This window comes from Pseudophryne corroboree, chromosome 10 (genome assembly GCF_028390025.1).
Source record: "Pseudophryne corroboree isolate aPseCor3 chromosome 10, aPseCor3.hap2, whole genome shotgun sequence".
Lineage (NCBI taxonomy): Eukaryota > Metazoa > Chordata > Amphibia > Anura > Myobatrachidae > Pseudophryne > Pseudophryne corroboree.
The window spans coordinates 100,364,501-100,391,026 of record NC_086453.1 but is presented as its reverse complement, the minus strand read 5'-3'; the positions used below and the strand labels follow the sequence as shown (position 1 = coordinate 100,391,026).

Genomic DNA, 26,526 nt, shown 5'->3' with positions numbered 1-26,526 from the left:
AAACATGGATATCCCTAAAACCAGAAATGTAAAGGGCCCTACACATTTAAAGATCTGCCGCCCGACGGTGGATACGGCCCTCAGGCGAACCGGCGGCGGGGGGGCAGTGACGGGGGGAGTGAAGTTACTTCACTCCCCCCGTCACACGGCTCCATAGATCGCAGGCAAATATGGATGAGATCGTCCATATTCATTAATGAACGAGATCGTTCATATCTTTGAGTGATATTGCCCAATGTGTAGGGCCTATTAGTGCGTCTTGAGGACCAAAGTTGGGAATACCTGCTTTAGAGCAATAAGCACCATACTTACAAGGGGATCATGTGACCAGCACCCGGGATCCTGGCGGTCACCATGTCGACGCCGGTAACCCTGAGCGGTCAAAAGCCCTACAGTCGGCATGCCAACTAACAGGGACTATTCCCACTCGTGGGTGTCCACGACACTCACAAAGTGGGAAAATAACCTGTGGCAAGCGCAGCAAGCCACCGAGTCCGCTGTGTCGCAAGCCCGCAATGGGATTTGCTGCGCTTGCCCCTCCCCCCCCCCCAATCCTCCTGTTCATAACACCACAGTACATCACTACAGAGGACAGTATTGACCTCCCCTGGCCACTTCAGGGTGGGTTTACTATCGTGATTTTGGGAAGACCCACTACATTTTTCCAAAGTGTAGTCATTAACCCATAGACTTTTAACAGAGTGTGAAAAAAAAATCTAGCGGCCTCATTTTTTAAGTACAATCAGTCTCAACATGTTTATTCAGCATGATATGTTATAAGGTCTTGAATATTTACAATGTCAGACATTAGTGTCTGTTCTCTATTTCCTTACTATTAGGACAATTTAGTCATGGACCCAAGTAACGGAGTTGCAGCGACTTCAATGCTAGAGGAGATGATGGAAATCACTGCTCAAAACCTGGTGAAGATGGAAGTAGATGACCATTACAAATTCATCAGGCAACTGGGAAAAGGAAAATACGGCCAAGTCACTTTAGTAATTCATCGGCAAAGAGGTAAGCTTTAATGCAGATAATATTGGAGTATTGTAGCACCTGTATACAGACTTGTGTTTGTACTGTATATATGAATATCTTAGCTTGTAAGATAAAATGTATGAATTTTATGAAATCCCTGTTCAATCACCTTCCATAATTTCCTTCACTAACTTTATATATGCATAACCTCTTTGCTACAGCTCCGCCAGGAGCAGAACATTTTGTACCTGGAGAAAGTAGGTTTGGGGGTCTGAAACATTTGTCTAACAAACCTTTCTTAATAAGGAACATAAGGAGGGGAATTGATCTTTTCCTATGGCATTCCTTACCAATTTCCCTAACAGAAATTAAAAGCCAATTGGATGCCTTTCCTACAAGATATGAGGGAAGTGTACCAAACCTTCGAGAGAGATAAAATGGAGACATTGCCTACAGAAAGCAACCAGCTTCTACCTATCATTTATCTAGAACAGCTTCTAAAATTACTGTAAGAAGCAAATTGGTTGGTATGGGAAACTTCTCCACTCTATCTCTCTTGAAGAGGGATGGAATAAATATATATATATATATATATATATATATATATATATATATTCCACTTCCCATCAACCAGCAATAATATCGACCACATATATAGATAATAACAGTTTATTAAAAGCACAATCCACTATTAGAGATAACCCTTTCAAATACACAAATCAATATTAAGTGTCATAGATGAAATGAAGGGTAATTTTTTTTCTCGCTCTTCAACTCTGACGCGTTTCGTCCTTTACGGACTTCTTCAAAGGGATGATCGAAAGTAGCTGGTAAAAACATATACATTTCTATAAATACATTACATAAATGATAATTCATACATATGATCCATAAGTGGTTTTACAAAACAATGATAGAGGAGAATGATGAGGACATATAGTTCTGTGATGTTAGCCTTATGGTAAAAAACAGGCATTTTACATTATGGATATCATGAAAGGGTACCATAGTGAATCAACCACATACCCCCTTTTTTTACTACATTTTGATATCACATAGAGGTACATACCTTTGGAATCAATCCGATATTGACAATCAAAGGAAACGCCAGGTCCGTTAGACCGTTTTACAATATAGATTTGTAGGACAATTCTACAAAATAATTTCACAAAATCACTATTACATTCCATATAAGAAGAATAAATACATGTATGCACTCCTTGTGGAACTTACTTAAAATGTGACCTCTATCCGAAGTACGGGAGGGTCCAATCAAATAAAAACAACTCAATATCCTAAATGAAATTAATATCTATTAGTGCCCATATTTCTATTAATTGTGATTAATTGTGTGTTACTTCAGTTATGGGACTTTTGGGTGACAATGGGTGACTTTCTAATGATGGTCAGGGCCGCATTAAGGGGGGCATTTACTTTGCAGTGATAAGAGCGGAGAAGAGAGCCAGTGGAGAAGTTGCCCATGGCAACCAATCAGCACTGAAGTAACATCTATAATTTGCATACTATAAAATTATACAGAGTTGCTGATTGGTTGCTGGTGCAACTTCTCCACTGGCTCACTTCTCCACTCTTATCACTGCTTAGTAAATGTCCCCCTAAGCCTGTTATACTAATAGATGCATTCCGGGTTGGTCTGAAAAAGTCGGATGCTTCCTGATCTAAATCTCCCGCCAAAAATCTTGATCTAAATCTCCCGCCAGAAGTCGGATCCGATTTGCATTAAGAGCAAAAAATGCGCCGAGTTCTGGGCAACAGCCGCACATTTTAATCTCTGAGTTTGTGCAGCTTTTGTCCAGGACGCAAAATTCAGCTCCCAATACAGTACATCCTGGCCATAGTCTGTAGTTGTTCAATGAAAATAAGTTATTAAGAATAGTTTCACTTATTTCCCCCTTGTGATTTAGCAAATCTGTGAACATGCACTAACTATATTCTGGCAAGAGAGGAACTGAAGATGAGAATAATGCTGAGGGCAATACCCTGGGGAACATGAAAGTTCTCTGTAGTTAAACTTATGCCATAAAGGATAGTTGTTCGTTATTTATAAACTCTTCATTAAAGGAAAGGGTCTTATGTGTGACAAGTGTCAGCCTGGCTTTGGGGGTAATTCTGAGTTGATCGCAGCAGGATTTTTGTTAGCAGTTGGGCAAAACCATGTGCACTGCAGGGGGGGCAGATGTAACATGTGCAGAGAGAGTTAGATTTGGGTGTGGTGTGTTCAATCTGCAATCTAAATTGCAGTGTAAAAATAAAGCAGCCAGTATTTACCCTGCACAGAAACAAAATAACCCACCCATAGCTAACTCTCTCTGCACATGTTATATCTGCCTCCCCTTGCAGTGCACATGGTTTTGCCCAACTGCTAACAAAAATCCTGCTGCGATCAACTCAGAATTACCCCCCATATTCTGTTGTTAGTTGCTGCAGATTCCTGTAACTGGCATAAACAACCACAGATAAAAGAAAACTTGAAAGACAATTAGTTAAGTTAATTTTGGACATTTACAGAGATTGTCCGCCTTCTAATGACTTTCTGTTATCCATTTGTACAGGCATTCTCAACTTTTACTAAATGCATTAATTTTTACTTTGTGGCATTCTTCAGTGTTTTTCAGCTATGTCATTATTATCAGGCAGAGGTGTGTATCTCTATTGGTGTGTGATACAGCGCTGCTGAGGTCTCCACATTGGATACAATGCTTTCCAACTTCAACGAAAACATCCATAAGGATATTCCAGGGGTCTATTCAGACCTGGACACAGCCGCACGTTCACACGCAGCAGCTGCATCCAGGCCACAGTGCGCAATCCTTCACAATGCAAGGTGATTGACAGCAGTGGCCATCAGGGAAGGCGTCATCGCAGCGTTTTGTGGGCGCGGTCCGGACAACGCAGGTGTGTCTGGACCATCTTCGGCAGGGATCAACCTTAAATCTATGTGTCCACAATTAAATTGCGGACGCATCGCGGGGTGGCGCCACACACATGCTGGGCGTCCATGGCCTGTGCTGAGCGGCCCCCAGCATGTGAGTAGATGGGCTCAGATCTTGCTGCGGGAAGCAAGATCTGCGTACATCTCTGAATACCCCCATAGGCTGCTACTACTCGTCTTCATATTAACTGTAAATACAATGAGAAACCGCTGCGTGTCCCTAGCTTTGGCTTGCTCAGTGAGTTTATCTTTCATCAAAATACACTATTCAGTCCTGTATCGGTGGTAGCGGTGTCCCAACCTTCTAACAAAAATGTGCCCTTGTATCCACAACACCTGTTGGAGATGTAACGCGGCAGTCAGCCTGCAGTTACACATTTGATAGGAATGCTCCATGCTTTGCCCTTTCTGGGATAGAATAATGGTAATTTCCAAGTGTATCCTACAGAAAGACCCAGTGTTGGACAAGGGCCCATACTTAGGGGGTGTGGCCAGCCTCCACAGAGGCTTGAAATGCACAATAGTCTTGTGCAGTGTAATGCAACATATCTACCATGTATAATACAAGTGCACAGTCTGGAACCTGATCCCTAGAGGAAGGAGTGGGCACTCAGGTGGTGGGGCCCACCGGTGGTTTCCCCTGTACCCCTGTGGGCCAGTCCGACCCTGGAAAGACCTATCCACTAGCCCAGGCTTCTGGCTGGTAAATGTTCTTATCGTGCTGCAAGCTCTATTCAATATGTCACTATTAAGGCACCTTCTAGTGCGGAAGAGGCTGTGATAATGGTCCACTGGAGATCCCCTCAGTGCCCCACTATGTCAGAATGGTGTGCTAGGCTTTTACATGAGTAAGGATGATTTCATCATGTCCTCAGCTAATTGGTTCCAGGAATACAGTGCAATTTGGTACAGGTGGCTGGGCTTCCAGAATACTACACCTCACTCCGTGCTGCAACATGATAACTTCCCCTTGGCCCTCAGTGGATGCTATGTCCGTCCTGTTTTTTTAAACTTCCATTCACACTCCCTTGTGTCTCCAATCACTGTGTATTAGTCACAGCTCCAGGGAAGACCCCCCCCACCCCCACCCCCGCCCCCGCTGCATCCCTTTCTCCTGCCCTTCCTCTGTGTACATTATTACTCTCATTGTTTCTAGATGAAACTGAAAATAAGAATTTACTCACCGGTAATTCTATTTCTCGTAGTCCGTAGTGGATGCTGGGAACTCCGTAAGGACCATAGGGAATAGCGGGCTCCGAAGGAGGCTGGGCACTCTAGAAAGATCTTAGACTACCTGGTGTGCACTGGCTCCTCCCACCATGACCCTCCTCCAAGCCTCAGTTAGGATACTGTGCCCGGACGAGCGTACACAATAAGGAAGGATTTTGAATCCCGGGTAAGACTCATACCAGCCACACCAATCACACGTACAACTCGTGATATGAAACCCAGTTAACAGTATGAAACAACAGAGCCTCTCAACAGATGGCTCAACAATAACCCGATTTAGTTAACAATAACTATTTACAAGTATTGCAGATAAACCGCACTTGGGATGGGCGCCCAGCATCCACTACGGACTACGAGAAATAGAATTACCGGTGAGTAAATTCTTATTTTCTCTGACGTCCTAGTGGATGCTGGGAACTCCGTAAGGACCATGGGGATTATACCAAAGCTCCCAAACGGGCGGGAGAGTGCGGATGACTCTGCAACACCGAATGAGAGAACTCCAGGTCCTCCTCAGCCAGGGTATCAAATTTATAGAATTTTGCAAATGTGTTTGCCCCTGACCAAGTAGCAGCTCGGCAAAGTTGTAAAGCCGAGACCCCTCGGGCAGCCGCCCAAGATGAGCCCACCTTCCTTGTGGAATGGGCATTGACAGATTTTGGCTGTGGCAGGCCTGCCACAGAATGCGCAAGCTGAATTGTACTACAAATCCAACGAGCAATAGTCTGCTTAGAAGCAGGAGGACCCAGCTTGTTGGGCGCATATAGGATAAACAACGAGTCAGATTTTCTGACTCCAGCCGTTCTGGAAACATATATTTTCAGGGCCCTGACCACGTCTAACAACTTGGAGTCCTCCAAGTCCCTAGTAGCCGCAGGCACCACAATAGGCTGATTCAGGTGAAACGCTGACACCACCTTAGGGAGAAACTGGGGACGAGTCCTCAATTCTGCCCTATCCATATGGAAAATCAGATAAGGGCTTTTACAAGACAAAGCCGCCAATTCTGATACTCGCCTGGCAGAAGCCAAGGCCAATAACATAACCACCTTCCACGTGAGATATTTCAGATCCACGGTTTTTAGTGGTTCAAACCAATGTGATTTTAAGAAACTCAACACCACGTTGAGATCCCAAGGTGCCACAGGAGGCACAAACGGGGGCTGAATATGCAGCACTCCCTTTACAAATGTCTGAACTTCAGGTACTGAAGCTAGTTCTTTCTGAAAGAAAATCGACAGAGCCGAGATCTGTACCTTAATGGAGCCCAGTTTTAGGCCCATATTCACTCCTGCTTGCAGGAAATGCAGAAATCGACCTAGTTGAAATTCCTCTGTTGGGGCCTTTTCGGCCTCACACCATGCAACATATTTCCGCCATATGCGGTGATAATGATTTGCTGTAACCTCTTTCCTGGCTTTAATAAGCGTAGGAATGACTTCCTCCGGAATGCCCTTTTCCTTCAGGATCCGGTGTTCAACCGCCATGCCGTTAAACGCAGCCGCGGTAAGTCTTGGAACAGACAGGGCCCCTGCTGTAGCAGGTCTTGTCTGAGTGGCAGAGGCCATGGGTCCTCTGAGATCATCTCTTGAAGTTCTGGGTACCACGCTCTTCTTGGCCAATCCGGAACCACGAGAATTGTGTTTACTCCTCGCTTTCTTATTATTCTCAATACCTTTGGTATGAGCGGCAGAGGAGGGAACACATAAACTGACTGGTACACCCACGGTGTTACCAGAGCGTCCACCGCTATCGCCTGAGGGTCTCTTGACCTGGCGCAATACCTCTCTAGTTTTTTGTTTAGACGGGACGCCATCATGTCCACCTGTGGACGACCCCACTGATTTGCAATCATTTGGAAGACTTCTGGATGAAGTCCCCACTCTCCCGGGTGGAGGTCGTGCCTGCTGAGAAAGTCTGCTTCCCAGTTGTCTACACCCGGAATGAACACTGCTGACAGTGCTAGTACATGATTTTCCGCCCATCGGAGAATTCTTGTGGCTTCTGCCATTGCCATCCTGCTTCTTGTGCCGCCCTGTCGATTCACATGGGCGACTGCCGTGATGTTGTCTGACTGGATCAGCACCGGCTGGTGTAGGAGCAGGGATTTTGCTTGACTTAGGGCATTGTAGATGGCCCTTAGCTCCAGAATATTTATGTGAAGAGAAGTCTCCTGACTTGACCATAGTCCTTGGAAGTTTCTTCCCTTTGTGACTGCCCCCCAGCCTCGCAGGCTGGCATCCGTGGTCACCAGGACCCAGTCCTGTATGCCGAATCTGCGGCCCTCCAGAAGATGAGCACTCTGCAGCCACCATAGAAGAGACACCCTGGTTCTTGGAGACAGGGTTATCAAGCGATGCATCTGAAGATGCGATCCGGACCACTTGTCCAACAGATCCCACTGAAAAATTCTGGCATGGAACCTGCCGAATGGAATTGCTTCGTAAGAAGCTACCATCTTTCCCAGGACCCGCGTGCAGTGATGCACCGATACCTGTTTTGGTTTCAGGAGGTCTCTGACTAGAGATGACAACTCCCTGGCTTTCTCCTCCGGGAGAAACACTTTTTCTGGGCTGTGTCCAGAATCATCCCCAGGAACATTAGACGTGTCGTCGGTACCAGCTGTGACTTTGGAATATTTAGAATCCAGCCGTGCTGGCGCAGCACTTCCTGAGATAGTGCTACTCCCACCAACAACTGTTCCTTGGACCATGCCTTTATTAGGAGATCGTCCAAGTACGGGATAATTAAAACTCCCTTTCTTCGAAGGAGTATCATCATTTCCGCCATAACCTTGGTAAATACCCTTGGTGCCGTGGAGAGTCCAAACGGCAGCGTCTGGAATTGGTAATGGCAGTCCTGTACCACAAATCTGAGGTACTCCTGGTGAGGATGGTAAATGGGGACATGCAGGTAAGCATCCTTGATGTCCAGGGAAACCATGTAATCCCCCTCGTCCAGGCTTGCAATAACCGCCCTGAGCAATTCCATCTTGAACTTGAATTTTTTTATGTACTTGTTCAAGGATTTCAAATTTAAAATGGGTCTCACCGAACCGTCTGGTTTCGGTACCACAAATAGTGTGGAATAGTAACCCCGACCTCGTTGAAGTAGGGGTACCTTGATTATCACCTGCTGGGAATACAGCTTGTGAATTGCCGCTAGCACCGCCTCCCTGTCTGAGGGAGCAATCGGCAAGGCAGATTTTAGGAACCGGTGGGGTGGAGCCGCCTCGAATTCCAGCTTGTACCCCTGAGATACTACTTGAAGGATCCAGGGATCCACTTGTGAGCAAGCCCACTGATCGCTGAAATTTTTGAGGCGGGCCCCCACCGTACCTGGCTCCGCCTGTGGAGCCCCACCGTCATGCGGCGGACTTAGAAGAAGAAGCGGGGGAGGACTTTTGCTCCTGGGAACCTGCTGTTTTTTGTAGCCTTTTTCCCCTACCTCTGCCCCTAGACAGAAAAGAACCTCCTTTTCCACGCTTGCTTTTCTGTGTCCGAAAGGACTGAACCTGATAAAATGGCGCCTTCTTAGGGTGTGAGGGGACATGGGGTAGAAATGCTGACTTCCCAGACGTTGCTGTGGAAACTAGGTCGGAAAGACCATCCCCAAATAATTCCTCCCCCTTATAAGGCAAAACTTCCATGTGCCTTTTGGAATCTGCATCTCCTGTCCACTGGCGAGTCCATAAGCATCTCCTAGCAGAAATGGACAATGCACTTACTTTAGATGCCAGCCGGCAGATTTCCCTCTGTGCATCTCTCATATACAAGACTGAATCTTTGATATGGTCAATTGTTAGCAGAATCGTATCTCTGTCTAGTGTGTCAATATTTTCTGACAGTTTATCTGACCACGCAGCGGCAGCACTGCACATCCATGCTGACGCAATAGCTGGTCTAAGTATAATGCCTGAGTGTGTGTAAACAGACTTCAGGATCGCCACCTGCTTTCTATCAGCAGGTTCCTTAAGGGCGGCCGTATCCTGTGACGGTAGTGCCACCTTTTTAGACAAACGTGTGAGCGCTTTATCCACCCTATGGGGTGTTTCCCAGCGTAACCTATCCTCTGGCGGGAAAGGGAACGCCATTAGTAGCTTCTTAGGAATTACTACTTTTTTATCAGGGGAAAGCCACGCTTCTTCACACACCTCATTTAATTCATCTGAAGGGGGAAAAACTACGGGTAGTTTTTTCTCCCAAAACATAATACCCTTTTTTGTGGTACCTGGATGTAAATCAGAAATGTTTAGCACCTCTTTCATTGCTTCAATCATGCAGTGAATGGCCCTGACGGGCATTAGATTCGACTCATCCTCGTCGACACTGGTGTCAGTATCAGTGTCGACATCTACGTTTGCCACCTGAGATAGCGGGCGTTTTAGAGCCCCTGATGCCCCTTGAGACACCTGGACCGGCACGAGCTGAAGACTCGGCTGTCCCACAGTTGGCATGTCGTCAAATTTCTTATGTAAAGAGTCTATACGTGCACTCATTTCTTTCCATAAGCTCATCCACTCAGGTGTCTGCCCCCCAGGGGGAGACATCCCTTCTAAAGGCATCTGCTCCGCCTCCACATCATTATCCTCATCAAACATGTCGACACAGCCGTACCGGCACACCCCACACACACAGGGAATGCTCAAACAGAGGACAGGACCCACAAAAAGCCCTTTGGGGGGACAGAGTAAGAGTATGCCAGCACACACCAGAGCGCTATATATATACAGGGACTAACTGAGTTATGTCCCTAATAGCTGCTTTTCAATAAAAATATAATATATATACTGCCAAATTTAATGCCCCCCCTCTCTTTTTCCTCTTACTGGTACTGTAGATTGCAGGGAAGAGCCAGGGAGCTTCCTTCCAGCGAAGCTGTGAGGGAAAAATGGCGCCAGTGTGCTGAGGAGATAGGCTCCGCCCCTTTTTCGCGGCCTATTCTCCCGCTTTTTATGGACTTCTGGCAGGGGTATTTACCTCATATATAGCCCCTGGGGCTATATATTGAGGTATTTTAGCCAGCCAAGGTGTTTTTATTGCTGCCTCAGGGCGCCCCCCCCCCAGCGCCCTGCACCCTCAGTGACCGGAGTGTGAAGTGTGTGAGAGGAGCAATGGCGCACAGCTGCAGTGCTGTGCGCTACCTTGGTGAAGACTGAGTCTTCATGCAGCCGATTTTCCGGACCATCTTCTTGCTTCTGGCTCTGTAAGGGGGACGGCGGCGCGGCTCCGGGACCGAACATCAAGGCTGGGCCTGCGGTCGATCCCTCTGGAGCTAATGGTGTCCAGTAGCCTAAGAAGCCCAATCCGGCTGCAAGCAGGCGAGTTCGCTTCTTCTCCCCTTAGTCCCTCGCTGCAGTGAGCCTGTTGCCAGCAGGTCTCACTGAAAATAAAAAAAATCTAAGACTATTACTTTCTAAGAGCTCAGGAGAGCCCCTAGTGTGCATCCAACCTCGGCCGGGCACGAAATCTAACTGAGGCTTGGAGGAGGGTCATGGTGGGAGGAGCCAGTGCACACCAGGTAGTCTAAGATCTTTCTAGAGTGCCCAGCCTCCTTCGGAGCCCGCTATTCCCCATGGTCCTTACGGAGTTCCCAGCATCCACTAGGACGTCAGAGAAAACCTTTTGCCCTTACTTATGCTATAATTAACTATTATTTTGCTGATAATTGATATTGTTAGAATTCTTGCATGTGCTTTAGCTACTAAACTAAAGATTACAAAATGATATGTGAAGTCCTAGATGACATGAGGGTAAATGAAGCTATGTTGAATTTACTCATGTCTCATTACAATACACACCTCCATTGGGGAAAAAATAGGAAGTCAGCTCAGGGGACATCTGGAAGGGGAAGGGGAAAGGGGGGTGGTGGTGGTGGGGGCAGCGTCAGTACAGACACTTTGTTTGGATTATAGTTCAAAAAGTTGGTGACCACAGTTCAATGTAAAACAGAGTGACATGTCTAAAATCTTGTTAAAAAAAAAAGCTAAAAGAGAAACTGGCAACCTGATACACAAACACAAGATGCATGAGCTGCTTAAACTCACTTCATTTAAGAAATAAAGTATTGGGGGTAGATATACTAAAGCGAAAGATAAAGTGGAGGGAGATAATGTAGCAACCTATCAGCTCCTAACTGCCATGCTACAGGCTGTCTTTGATACATGACAGTTAGAGCTGGTTGGTTGGTTGGTTGGTTGGTTGGTTGGTTGGTTGGTTGGTTGGTTGGTACCTTATCTCCCTCCACTTTATCAGTCTCCAAGGCTTAGTACATCTGACATTGATTCTCTGGCAGAACAACACATTGGGACAATTCACTACATACAATGGGGTGGGGATGCAGCCTAGGTGTCATTGTGATGGCATTTGAACGCTGTAACTTACCCCTACTTCGCCCATATGCATGTTACCTCACTCATTGTGCAAGAAAATGCATTATATTAGCCTACTATATATATATATATATATATATATATATATATATACATGTATAGGTGATACTTCCACTGCACATTGCCCATACCTTATGCTGGTACATGTAATCTTATATCACATGTAATTAAATTGACCCCATTGTCTTGAATATCACAAACAGTAAGATAATGGAGGTAATTCAGAGTTGATCGCAGCAGCAAATTTGTTAGCAGTTGGGCAAAACCATGTGCACTGCAGGGGAGGCAGATATAACATTTGCATACAGAGTTAGATTTGGGTGGGTTATTTTGTTTCTGTGCAGGGTAAATACTACATTGCAATTTAGATTTCAGTTTGAACACACCACACCCAAATCTAACTCTCTCTACACATGTTTTATCTGCTGCCCTGCAGTGCACATGGGGGTAATTCAGAGTTGATCGCAGCAGCAAATTTGTTAGCAGTTGGGCAAAACCAAGTCATTCCGAGTTGATCGCTAACTGCTTTGGTTCGCTGCGCAGCGATCAAGCAAAAAAACGGCACTTCTGCGCATGCGTATGTGACGCAATGCGCATGCGCGCCGTACTATGACAACGAACGATGTAGTTTCACACAAGGCCTAGCGAAGCATTTCAGTCGCACTGCTGGCCACAGAGTGATTGACAGGAAGAGGGCATTTCTGGGTGTCAACTGACCGTTTTCAGGGAGTGTTCGAAAAAACGCAGGCGTGCCAGGAAAAATGCAGGCGTGGCTGGGCGAACGCAGGGCGTGTTCGTGACGTCAAAACAGGAACTGAATAGTCTGAAGTGATAGCAAGCACTGAGTAGGTCTGAAGCTACTCTGAAACTGCACAAAATTATTTTGTAGCCGCTCTGCGATCCTTTCGTTCGCACTTCTGCTAAGCTAAAATACACTCCCAGTGGGAGGCGGCAGCTTAGCGTTTGCACGGCTGCTAAAAACTGCTAGCGAGCGAACAACTCGGAATGACCACCATGGTTTTGCTCAACTGCTAACAAATTTGCTGCTGCGATCAACTCTGAATTACCCCCATGGTTTTACCCAACTGCTAACAAATTTGCTGCTGCGATCAGCTCTGAATTAGACCCAATGTGCAGCTGTATTAAAGTGGCTGGTAGAGACTATTTCCCCATAGCTTGGTGATTAGCCCCCTGTCCTTTCTTATCTTTATGGATTATACTGTATATGTCAAATAAATTATCTTGTACTTTTAATCAATTACTTGTATGTGTTAGATGTGGCTCTACTGCCATCTAGTGGCTAAAGTTTTTATTAACATAGATAGTAATTCTGTTGGATGTTGAGATGAAGGTACAGTATGGCTATATTTAAAACATACTCTCCAGAATGAGAATGATATAATGGTATACTTTATATCTTTGTTATTCTCTCCCAAACCTTTAGAATTACCACCAAGTTACATATTACATAGCAAACACCAGGCAAACTGAACTCTCAGCGTTATTGGCTGTATTATCTACATACAGCAACACTGATAAACACAACAACAACAACAACAACAACAACAACAACAGGTGTTTTGAAGTGGCAAGCAATGAACAACAATAAAAAATATTACTGATTTATTATGTCAGCAAAATATATATTAGTAAATATACGAGGGGTGTGCAATAAGTTTCTGGGTGCATAAAAGGTATTATACTATGTTTACAAATAAAGTGAACTTTACATTTTTTCAAAGTATTTGCCAGAGACGTTTATGCACAGTTGCATGCGCTCAAACCACTTGATGATACAGCTGGACCAGTCCGAAGCAGGTATGTCTTCTTCATGCTGGATGAAGGTGTCCAATGCTTGATTTGTGGGAAAACGAAGAAGTAACAGGGGACCAGGTCTGGAATGTTCGGCGGATGACCAAGCTCCTGGATGCATTCATAGACCAGAAAATCCATCACTTTCCTGTACTTGTGGGCAAATGCAATGTCATGATGGAGAAGGGCACCATGAGCACAAGTTCTTGAATGGGACCTGTAAATGGTTTCCAGCACTTGTGGCAAGCATTGTTTGGCGTACCAGTCCCAGTGATGGTGCACTGCTGCATGAGTGGTACGATAGCTACATGACCTGTTTTGGCCACAAAAACAGCCACCGTCAGCTTGGCCAAGCTGCGTTCACGTCAGAACTTCTGTGGTGGTGCACCACCAACTGAGCCGACTGTTGTTTGGTCTCGGAGTTGAAACTGTAGATCCAGGATTCGTCGACTCTGATGATCTCTCAGACACAGTTTGTGCGACTGCCATCACACCTGGCCAGCATGTTGTGACACAAGTCACCCGAGCCTACTTCTGCTCTTGTGTCTGCTGATGGGGCACCCAGTATGCAGAAAGCTTATTCACGCCAAGCTTTTCATGGAGTATTGAGCGAATGGATCCCAATGATCCACCCTGACGTCCACCTCAACTATGGTCCGCATGGCAGCAATGTTGTCCTTGGTGATGGCGGAGACGAGTCAGACGCAGCTCTCCTCAAATTCCAGGTAAAGTGTACCACGCCGAAATTCTGCAAACCACTGAAACACGGTGGTACAGAATGGTGCTTCTTTTCCAAAAGCAGCTCGCAGTTGGTTAAAACTCTCCTGCTGTTGCAGACCACACTTGTAGTCGTTGAAGATCATGACTCTCCGGTAGCCTCTGTTGAGCTCCATAATGAGTTTGTGAAGGGAGTGACCATGGTGACTTCTTCTGTGTACAGTGCTGCTTATATACGGTTCTGTGCCCTGACATTGCACAAGAATTTTAGGGGGTCATTCCGAGTTGATCGCATGTAGCAACTTTTTGCTGCTCGTGCGATCAACTTGACGCCGCCAATGGGGGAGTGTATTTTAGCATAGCAGGGCTGCAATCGCTTGTGCAGCCCTCCTATGCTAAAAAAGTTTCAAGCAAAACAAGACTAGCCCTGCAGCTACTTACCCAGTGCGACGGATCTAGCGATGAAGGTCCCGGCTGTGACGTCAGACATCTGCCCTCCAAATGCCTGGACACGCCTGCGTTCCCCTTACCACGCCTAGGAAACGGTGAGTAGACGCCCCAATCCTCCTTCCCGCTGTCAATCTTCTTGCGATTGCGCCTGCGATCGCATTCATCGGCCCTGGCGTCGTTGCCCGGCGATGCAGCCGCAGTTCCAACCTGTTTGCACCGCAGCAAAGAACCGCTGCATGCGAACGGGTCGGATGGACACCTTTAGTCAGTTGATCGCAGCAGCAAATTTGTTAGCAGTTGGGAAAAACCATGTGCACTGCAGGGGGGCAGATATAACATGTGCAGAGAGAGTTAGATTTGGGTGTGGTGTGTTCAAACTGAAATCTAATTTGCAGTGTAAAAATAAAGCAGCTGGTATTTACCCTGCACAGAAACAAAATAACCCACCCAAATCTAACTCTCTCTGCACGTTATATCTGCCACACCTGCAGTGCACATAGGGGGTAATTCTGAGTTGATCGCAGCAGCAAGTTTGTTAGCAATTGGGCAAAACCATGTGCAGTGCAGGGGGGGCAAGATATAACATTTGCAGAGAGAGTTAGATTTAGGTGGGTTATATTGTTCCTGTGCAGGGTAAATACTGGCTGCTTTATTTTTACACTGCAATTTAGATTTCAGTTTGAATACACCCCACCCAAATCTAACTCTATCTGCACATGTTACATCTTTCCCCCCTGCAGTGCACATGGTTTTGCCCAATTGCTAACAAATTTGCTGCTGTGATCAACTCTGAATTACCCCCACAGTTCACAACCAGATGGTCAGATTGTGTCTACTGTACCTATGCACTGAACATCTGGAAACGTATTGCATATCCCTTGTACACATAGCCTGAAGGTAATTTTATTAAATATTTTTTAATAATTTTGTGCATGAAACAAAGTTTGCGTACATACACGAAATTCATGTATGTTTCACCTTATACACAGAGTCTGAAGGTAATTTCGTACAATATTTTTAATAATTTTGTGTATTATACAATGTTTATATGCAGTGAACCTTTAGAAAGCAAAGCTCCCCCTCAAAAAATTCTACATTTAAGAATAAAATTTGTACAGAAGCTAAATATATGCTACAATACACTAGTAGGCTCCCCCAAAGATTTGTAATGAGGTCAATAACTATTTACTGTATGTATCCTTATAATTCAGTGGTTCCTCATAAAACTGTGAATTGTTGCTTTCTCATAGATAATGAAAAACATCTGGTAATCAAAAAGTATATACTGAGTGAAAATACATTTATAGGTGTATTCCCACATCCAATTTTTATTTACGTATAGCATGAATATTAATTAGTAATTAATTAGTATTAAAAGGAAAATGATTGGAGCACAGTGTACTGTACAGATGAGAATAACTTTGCCAACATACACGTTGCTGTCAATAATATTGATAGTTTTTCTATACCTTTTCTGCATTAATTGATTCAATACAAATTTTAGATTTTCACTGTGGGCCCAGTGCTAATGGGGTAAATTTACTAAGATAGGAGTTCTATTTAAGATGGGATGTTGACCATAGCAACCAATCAGATTCTACTTCTCATTTATCTAGCACCTTCTAGACCAGAGGTTCTCAAACTCGGTCCTCGTGGGCCCACACAGTGCATGTTTTGCAGGTAACCCAGCAGGTGCACAGGTGTATTAATTACTCACTGACCAGTGGCGGAACAAGCAAGCGGTGGGCCCAGGTGCGACAAAATGCTTTGGGCCCCCCCCCCCCTCCCCATCCAAGTCCACCCCAGGGGCAGTGCGCGCCGTAGGTGCGCGCAAAAATACATAGTGGCGTGGCTTCGTGGGGAAGGGGTGTGGCCACAAAATAATACCAACACAGTAGTCTCCATTATTCAAATTACGCCGCACAGTAGCACCACTACACCAGGTAGAGACCCTTTTACACCTTACAGCGAACAGATTCCTCTTTTTACACATTACAGCAGACAGCGTGCCCTTTTTACACATAACGGCAGACCGCGTGCCCTTGTTACACATTACGGCAGACAGCGTGCCCTTTTTACACATTACAGCAGACAGCGTGCCCTTGTTACACATAGCGGCAGACAGCGTGCCCTTTTTACACATTACGGCAGACAGCGTGCCCTTGTTACACATTACGGCAGACCGCGTGCCCTTGTTACACATTACGGCAGACAGCGTGCCCTTGTTACACATTACGGCAGACAGCGTGCCCTTGTTACACATTACGGCAGACAGCGTCCCCATTTTTACACATTACGGCAGACAGCGTGCCCTTGTTACACATTACGGCAGACAGCGTCCCCATTTTTACACATTACGGCAGGCAGATTCCCCATTTTTACACATAGCAGCAGGCAGATTCCCCATTTTTACACATAACGTCAGGCAGTCCCCCTGTTTTACACATAGCGTCAGGCAGTCCCCCTTTTTTACACATTACGGCAGGCAGATTCCCCTTTTTACACATTGCGTCGGGCAGATTACCCCTTTTTACACATAGCGGCAGGCAGTCCCCCATTTTTACACATTGCGGCAGGCTGATTCCCCCTTTTTACACATTGCGGCAGGCAGTCCCCCCTTTTTACACATTGCGGCAGGTAGTCCCCCCTTTTTACACATTGCGGCAGGCAGTCCCCCCTTTTTACACATTGCTGCAGGCAGTCCCCCCTTTTTACACATTGCTGCAGGCAGTCCCCCCTTTTTACACATTGCTGCAGGCAGTCCCCCCTTTTTACACATTGCTGCAGGCAGTCCCCCCTTTTTACACATTGCTGCAGGCAGTCCCCCCTTTTTACACATTGCTGCAGGCAGTCCCCCCTTTTTACACATTGCGGCAGGTAGTCCCCCATTTTTACACAGTGCGGCAGGTAGTCCCCCATTTTTACACAGTGCGGCAGGTAGTCCCCCATTTTTACACATTGCGGCAGGCAGGCACAAGAAAGAAGGAAAGAAGGAAAGAAGGAAAGAAAGAAGGAAAGAAGGAAAGAAGGAAAGAAGGAAAGAAAGAAAGAAAGAAAGAAAGAAAGAAAGAAAGAAAGAAAGAAAGAAAGAAAGAAAGAAAGAAGAGTTATACTTACCCTCTCCGCTGGCTCAGGCTCCTCGGTGCAGCGTCAGAGACGATTCCCGGGCTGGAGAGAAGGAGGAGGAGGGAGGCTGAGAAGGGAGCCGCAGCAGCGCTGTGTTACTGGTGGAGGCGCTGCTGCTGCTGCCCCTCTGCTTCCCTATAGGCTGTTCTCGGAAGACAGCCTATAGGGAAGCAGAGGGGCAGCAGCAGCAGCGCCTCCACCAGTAACAAAGCGCTGCTGCGGCTCCCTTCTCAGCCTCCCTCCTCCTCCTTCCCCCGTCTGTAGTACCGCTGCTCCTCTCCTCTCCTCTCTTCGCCGGGCGGCTGTGCGCTGCGGGCAGCGGTTGCCCGCAGCGCACAGCGGCATGTAATGAGTCAGTTTGACTCATTACATGCTTGGGCCCCTGGACAGAGGCGGGCCCCAGTGCAGTGCACTGCCTGCACTGCCGGTAGTTCCGCCTCTGTCACTGACACATTTTAAAAGGTCCACAGGTGGAGCTAATTATTTCACTTGCGATTCTGTGAGGAGACCTGCAAAACATGCACTGTGTGGGCCCACGAGGACCAAGTTTGAGAACCTCTGTTCTAGACCATAGGTTCTCAAACTCGGTCCTCAGGACCCCACACAGTGTATGTTTTGCAGGTCTCCTCACAGAATCACAAGTGAAATAATTAGCTGCACCTGTGGGCCTTTTAAAATGTGTCAGTGAGTAATTAATACACCTGTGCACCTGTGCACCTGCTGGGTTACCTGCAAAACATGCACTGTGTGGGGTCCTGAGGACTGAGTTTGAGAACCTCTGTTCTAGACTATAATACTTGGAATCTGATTGGTTGCTTGTAATCTGGTGAAATGTGCCTGTGTATGAAACAAGGTTCACGTTCCAACGCCTTTATTTTTATTATACTTTTTTTTTTTTAAGGAACACCGATGGCTCTAAAGCTCCTACCAAAGACTTTTACCAAGCGGCAGAATTTCCTGTATGAATACTGTGTCGCTCTCTCCTTGTCAACTCATCCAAACATCATTGGAATGTTCGGCATTGCATTTGAATCTTCGGAACACTATGGATTCTTGTATGAAGCTGCTCTGCATCAAGATCTCATCTCCATTATAAAGCCGAGAGTAAGATCATTCTGAATTCCTATTAAAAATGTAAACATGTAGAATGATACAGGTTGAGTATCCCTTATCCAAAATGCTTGGGACCAGACGTATTTTGAATATCGGATTTTTCCGTATTTTGGAATAATTGCATCCTATAATGAGATATCATGGTGATGGGACCCAAGTCAAAGCACAGAATGCATTTATGTTTCATATACACCTTATACACACAGCCTGTAGGCAATTTTAGCCAATATTTTTTATAACGTTGTGCATTAAACAAAGTGTGTCTACATTCACACAATTCATTTATGTTTCATATACACCTTATACACACAGCCTGAAGGTCATTTAATATATTATTTTTAATAACTGTGTGTATTAAACAAAGTTTGTGTACATTGAGTCATCAAAAAACAAAGGTTTCACTATCTACTCTCATTCAAAAAAGTCCGTATTTTGGAATATTCCGTATTTCGGAATATTTGGATATGGGATACTCAACCTGTAGTTTGATGTAGGGGCTGATTTAGAGGTGGGCACTAGATTGATTGTGTGTATGTGCAGTCCAGGTCCTGCGATGACACTCGTAGTGCCCCAAAAGCCCCAGCATGATTGACACGCTGCTGGTATTTATGGGCAGCATTCCAGAAAATGGGGGGCGTGTTGGCCCCATTTTCCTGGCATGCCGAAGGCAGTGTCTGCGTGCTTGGATGCAGCTTAACTGGCCCCGCAGCGTGATTTCACCGGACATCCTGGGTAACCTGAGATGGCAATGATGTATGCCAGTGATAGTAAAAACTCTGGCACTGTTCCAGAGGCTATTCTATATTCTGCACATGCATCAACTTCCAAAAATATCACAAGGAAAATGGCCCTGCTACAGGTAGGGAAGACTGCACGGAAGGGGGCGCTCTGTGTACAGGCCCCACCCCGGATGTTAATACATCAGGGTGTGGGGGAGATGGCCCTCTGGTATTGTTCTTTTATTACCAGTTATTTATATAGCGCACACATATTCCGCAGTGGCCACAATATTCACACCAGTTCCTGCCCCAGTGGAGCTTACAATCTATATTCTCTACCACGTGTACAGTACACGTCGCACACACATTCATACTAGAGTTAATTTTGTTGGGATCCAATTAACCTACCAGTATATTTTTGGATTGTGGGAGGAAACCGGAGGAAACCCACGCAAGTACGGGGAGAATATACAAACTCTGCAGAGGTAGAGCCATGGTGGGAATTGAACCCATGACCTCAGTGCTGTGAGGCAGTAATACTAACCATTACACCATCCGTACTGCCTGTTCTGAGGGGGTATAATGTATCAGAAGAAATGAACAGACAGAAACAGTAATGAAAGCAAATAATTATTTTACACTTAAGTCAACCAGGTTACAGTCCAGGAAGCCCCATTTGTCATCAAACACCCTTGTCTATAGTCAGTTCAAGCTGGACACCATGACATCTCCTTGGTTGCAGATCAGGCTATTGTTTATCTTTGTAGCTAACATTTATACCCTCAACGGCAGTAGCTCCCAGCAAACCTGGAAAATTACACTATTAATCCTATCCATGACAACCTCAGAGGAGAAAACTGTATTTTGAAACAGGATAACCATTTGCTGATGGATTTGGTAGCTTTTAAACAAGTTTTGATCCAAAAAATGTACACCCAGTTCCTCTGACCTTGTCCTGCTAGCAGCTACAGTTTGTGACCAAATGCTTAATTAGTCTATTTGGCCATGTAAGGAGAAGAAAAAATAGGAGACTTTGAAGTTCCTACTCACAAAACAAAAACAAAAACAGTGAGTCGTGCTTATCACTAGTCGGCTATTGATTTCACACCCAGCAGTAAGTTTTTCACTCAAATGTTTAATTGATCTCTCTGCTAATCTGAGAGATAACAGGATTTTAATACCTACCAGTAAATCCTTTTCTCCTAGTCCGTAGAGGATGCTGGGGTCCACTTCAGTACCATGGGGTATAGACGGTTCAGCAGGAGCAATGGGCACTCTAAGACTTTTCAAAGGGTGTGAACTGGCTCCTCCCTCTATGCCCCTCCTCCAGACCTCAGTTATAGGAACTGTGCCCAGGGAGACGGACATTTCGAAGAAAGGATTTACTTTTATACTAATGGTGAGATTCATACCAGCTCACACCTCAACCATGCCGCACAACATGACATTCAACATAACACACGCCAACAGGCATGAACCATTTGCAGCAACATGCTGAAAACAAATGTAACACAACTTGTGTAACTATAATGAACAAACTGCAGGTAAAGTACGCACTGGGTCGGGTGCCCAGCATCCTCTATGGACTAGGAGAAAAGGATTTACCAGTAGGTATTAAAATCCTGTTTTCTCATACGTCCTAGAGGATGCTGGGGTCCACTTCATTACCATGGGGTTATACCAAAGCTCCAGTACGGGCGGGAGAGTGCGGATGACCCTGCAGCACCGATTGACCAAACTTGAGGTCCTCATCGGCCAAAGTGTCAAACTTATAAAATTTAGCAAATGTGTTTGACCCTGATCAAGTAGCTGCTCGGCAAAGTTGTAAAGCCGAGACGCCCCGGGCAGCCGCCCAGGATGAGCCCACTTTCCTAGTAGAGTGGGCCTTCACCGACTTCGGTACCGGCAAGCCTGCCGTAGAATGAGCATGCTGAATTGTCCCTTCTGACCCAGCGCGCAATAGTCTGCTTAGAAGCAGGACACCCAATCTTGCTGGGAGCATACAGGACAAACAGAGCCTCTGTTTTCCGTATCCGAGCTGTTCTTGCGACATAAATCTTCAAAGCTCTAACCACATCTAGAGACTTTGACTCAGTGAAAGTGTCAGTAACTACTGGCACCACAATAGGTTGGTTTATGCGGAAGGACGAAACCACCTTTGGAAGAAATTGTTGACGAGTTCTCAATTCTGCCCTATCTTCATGGAAGATCAGGTAAGGGCTCTTGTGAGACAAGGCCCCTAACTCTGACACCCGCCTTGCGGATGCCAAGGCCAAAAGCATCACCACTTTCCAAGTGAGAAACTTCAATTCTATCTCCTGCAGAGGTTCAAACCAATCTGATTGAAAGAACTGCAACACCACATTAAGGCCCCATGGTGCCACTGGAAGCACAAATGGAGGCTGGATGTGCAGAACCCCTTTCACGAACGTCTGAACTTCTGGAAAGGAGGCCAATTGTTTTTGAAAGAAAACTGATAAGGCCAAAATCTGGACCTTGATTGGCCCCAATCTAAGGCCCGCATCCACTCCAGCCTGCAGAAAATGGAGAAAACGTCCCAACTCAAACTCTTCCGTAGGAGCCTTCTAGGATTCACACCAAGACACATATTTTCTCCAAAAACGGTGGTAATGTTTAGACGTTACTCCTTTCCTGGCCTGAATAAGCATGGGGATGACTTCCTTGGGAATACCCTTTCGGGCTAGGATCCGGCGCTCAACAGCCATGCCGTCAAACGTAGCCGCGGTAAGTCTTGATACACACACGGCCCCTGCTGTAGCAGGTCCTCTTGAGGAGGAAGAGGCCGAGGATCTTCTATGAGCAACTCCTGAGGATCTGGCTACCAAGCCCTTCTTGGCAGTCTGGGGCAATGAAGATTGCTCAAACTCTTGTTCTTCTTCTTATTTTAAGAACTTTTGGAATCAGTGGAAGTGGGGGGAAAACATATACCGACCGAAACACCCACTGGGTCACCAGTGCATCCACTGCTATTGCTTGAGGGTCTCTTGACCTGGAACAATATCTCTGAAGCTTCTTGTTTAGACGAGATGCCATCATGTCTACTTGAGGAACTCCCTAAAGACTTGTCACCTCTGTGAAGACTTCTTGGTGGAGGCCCCACTCTCCTGGATGGAGATCGTGTCTGCTGAGGAAGTCTGCTTCCCAGTTGTCCACTCCCAGAATGAAAATTGCTGACAGAGCTCTTACATGTCTTTCTGCCCAGAGGAGAATCCTTGTCACCTCTGCCATTGCCGCTCTGCTTTTCATTCCGCCTTGCCTGTTTATGTACGCGACTGCTGTTACATTGTCCGACTGGATCTGCATGGGATGATCTTGAAGAAGATATACCGCTTGTAGAAGGCCGTTGTAAATGGCTCTCAATTCCAGAACGTTTATGTGAAGGCAGGCTTCCTGACTTGACCATTTTCCTTGGAAGCTTTCCCCCTGCATGACAGCGCCCTAGCCTTGGAGACTTGCATCCGTGGTTACTAGGACCCAGTCGTGAATCCCAAACCTGCGTCCCTCTAGTAGGTGAGAACTGTGTAGCCACCACAAGAGCGAAATCCTGGCTTTGGGGGACAGGATTATTTTCCGGTGCATGTGTAGGTGGGATCCGGACCACTTGTCCAACAGGTCCCATTGGAATACTCTGGCATGAAACCGGCCAAACTGTATGGCCTCGTAGGCCGCTACCATTTTCCCCAACAACCGAATGCATTGATGGATCGACACGCCTGTTGGTTTCAATATTTGTTTGACCATTTTCTGGATTTCCAGTGCCTTTTCCACTGGAAGAAATACTCTCTGTACTTCTGTGTCCAGAATCATCCCTAAAAAGGCCATCTTGTTGTCGGTTCCAACTGCGACTTTGGAAAATTCATGATCCAACCGTGTTGTTGGAGTATTGACAGGGAGAGTGCGATGTTCTGCACCAACTGTTCCCTGGATCTCGCTTTTATCAGGAGATCGTCCAGATAAGGAATTATATTGACTCCTTTTTGACGAAGGAGGACCATCATCTCCGCCATCACCTTAGTGAATACCCTCGGTGCCGTGGAGAGTCCGAACGGCAACGTCTGGAACTGGTAATGGCAATCCTGTACTGCGAATCTCAGATAAGCTTGGTGAGGAGGATAAATGGGAACATGCAAGTAAGCATCCTTTATGTCTACTGACACCATGAAGTCCCCCTCCTCCAGACTGGAAATCACTGCCCTCAGGGATTCCATCTTGAACTTGAACCTTTTCAGGTAGAGATTCAGAGATTTCAGGTTTAAAATCGGTCTGGCCGAGCGGCCGGCTTCGGAACTACGAAGAGGCTTGAATAAACACCTTCTTCTTGCTGTGACAAGAGTACCAGGACAATGACCTGATCCTGACAAATTTTTTTAATTGCCGTTGTTACTGCCTCTCTTTCTGGAAGAGAAGCTGGCAAGGTCAATTTGAAAAATCGGCATGGGGGAACGTCTTGAAACTCTAGTCTGTACCCATGGGACACTACAGGCCGGATTGAATCCAGATTTGACTGAAAAGTTTCAGACGTGCTCCCACCTGAGCGGACTCCCGCAAGGGAGCCCCAGCGTCATGCTGCAGATATGGCAGAAGCAGGAGTGGACTTCTGCTCCTGCGATCCGGGAGATGTTGCGGATTTCTTTCCTTTTCCAATTCCCCAACCAGCAAAGAAGGGGGAACCTTTTTCCTTTTAGTATTTGTTGGGCCGAAAGCACTGCATGTGAGAGTGATGTGTCTTTTTCGCCGGTGTAGGAACATAAGGCAAGAATGTCGACTTACCTGCGGTAACCGCCAAGACTAACGCATCCAGCCCATCACCAAATAAGGCCTCACCTTTATACGGGAGAGCCTCCATATTTCTTTTGGAATCTGCATCAGCATTCCACTGGCGAATCCACAATGTCCTCCGAGCCGATACTGCCATGGTAGCGGCTTTTGAACCCAAGAGTCCAATATCCTTCATAGCTTCCAGCATGTATGCGGCAGCGTATTTGTATGACCTAACGTTAGGAGTATCTCGTCTCTATCAACTGTGTCAATTTCCGATGACAAGTTATCTGACCATTTTTCGATAGCACGACTCACCCACGCGCAAGCAATGATGGGTCTGAGCAGCATACCATTGGCCACATAAATAGATTTTAACGTTGTCTTCATTTTGCGGTCTGACGGCTCCTTTAGTAAAGCCGTCCCAGGTGCAGAGAGAATCACCTTTTTTGTTAACCTTGACAGTGCAATGTCTAACACCGGGGGTGACTCCCATCTTTTCCTGTCCTCTAATGGGAAAGGATAAGCAATCTGAATCCTTTTGGGAATATGAAATTTATTTTCAGGATTCACCCAAACTCCCTCAAAAAGAGTATTTAGCTTGTGGGAAGGAGGGAAAGTTACCTTACATTACTTTTCCTTATAGAAATAAGACTTCTCTTGAGGTACAGTAGGGGCTTCCGTAACTTCTAAGACCTCCTTAATAGCAACAATCATATATTGTACGCTTTTTGCCAATTTAGGATCTATCCCCCTGGAATCACTATCGTCGACACAGGAATCAGAGTCCGTGTCGGTATCAGTATGTACAATGTTTGCAAACGGTCTCTTATGTGATCCAGAGGGGTCGCCTGCGGATGAGAAAGCAGAACCCTGAAAAATCACATCTTCCACTGATTTTCTCCAGCTTTCTGCATGAGACTCAGACTTATCTAATCTCCTACTGATATGATTCACACTATCACGTATTTCTTTCACCCATTCAGGCTCGTGGTGTGCCGGCAGCGCCGCCACATTACAACTCTGTGTCCCTAAAATGGCTCCCTCAGGGGAAGAACTCCCTGCCTCAGACATGTCACACACGTGCACAAACACACCACAGACACTCCGGGACTTATAGGGGACAGAACCACAGTAAAATATGTCAGAAGGACACAGATAGGAGCAGCCAGTTCACAAACCCAGCACCAGTAACACAATGCCTGTGAAACATAAAATGCCCACTGACATGCAGCGCTTTTTTATAATGTAAATACGCAATATAAAGCACCAATTTCTCTGTGCCTCCCCCTGTTTTGCACCCTGATACTTGTATTCAGTAGTGGAGGAGGACCAGCGTGGTCTCTGCAGCCTGAGGAGAGAGAGAAAATGGCGCTGAGCAGTGTGCTGGCTGACTGAGGAGGAAGCTCCGCCCCCACAATGGCGCGTTTCTCCTCAGAGATTCTGATAACTATATTTATACTGGCAGGGGTAGGGCTGTGCCTCGGCATCTTATGCCCCTTTTCTACCAGTTTTATAAGGTTTCATGCTGCCCAGGGCGCCCCGCGCCCTGCACCCTACAGTGCCTGTGTTGTGCGGGCAGTATGGCGCGCTGCGCTCCCGCCAGCCGCGCGGTACCTTTAGCCGTCACCTTGATTGAAGATCTTTCTTCTAACACTAACCTGTCTTCTGACTTCTGGCTCTGCAAGGAGGGTGACGGCGTGCTGTGGGAGTGAGCATCTAGGCACAGCTAGCGTTCAGTACCCTTCAGGAGCTAATGGTGTCCTGTCAGCCAGAAGCAGAGTCATGAAACTCTTCAGGAAGTTGGTTCCTACTTCTGCCCCCTCAGTCCCACGAAGCAGGGAGACTGTTGCCAGCAGTCCTCCCTGAAAATAAAAAACCTAATATAAGTCTTTTCAGAGAAACTCAGTAGAGCTCCCCTGGAGTGCATCCAGTCTGCCTGGGCACATTTCTAAAACTGAGGTCTGGAGGAGGGGCATAGAGGGAGGAGCCAGTTCACACCCTTTGAAAAGTCCTGCGGAACCATCTATACCCCATGGTACTGAAGTGGACCCCAGCATCCTCTAGGACGTATGATAAAAAGTACTTTCTAGTTCCTGCTTGTAAAGGTCAGTATCTACATCCCAAAAGTCTGCTACTTTTACTGTGATGATGGTGTCACCACTATTGGCTACACATTCTTGGTCTCTAAACGTCAATTTCCATCTTGCACTGTTTTGATTCATGCATGCGCGAGTCCTTCCCAGTTGGTCCATTCC

General features: G+C 46.2%; 1 protein-coding gene across 2 annotated transcripts in view; it reads left to right on the top strand.

Moving 5' to 3' along the window:
• Positions 1-26,526, top strand: part of LOC134966137 (serine/threonine-protein kinase SBK2-like) — a 90,327-nt gene that overhangs the window by 55,568 nt on the left and 8,233 nt on the right. For both annotated transcript variants that reach the window (XM_063942647.1, XM_063942648.1), the window contains exons 2-3: positions 840-1,017; positions 18,559-18,761. In XM_063942647.1, coding sequence (XP_063798717.1) covers positions 852-1,017; positions 18,559-18,761 — 369 coding nt within the window. In that variant the 5' untranslated portion in view covers positions 840-851. The remainder of the gene's footprint in view (positions 1-839; positions 1,018-18,558; positions 18,762-26,526) is intronic.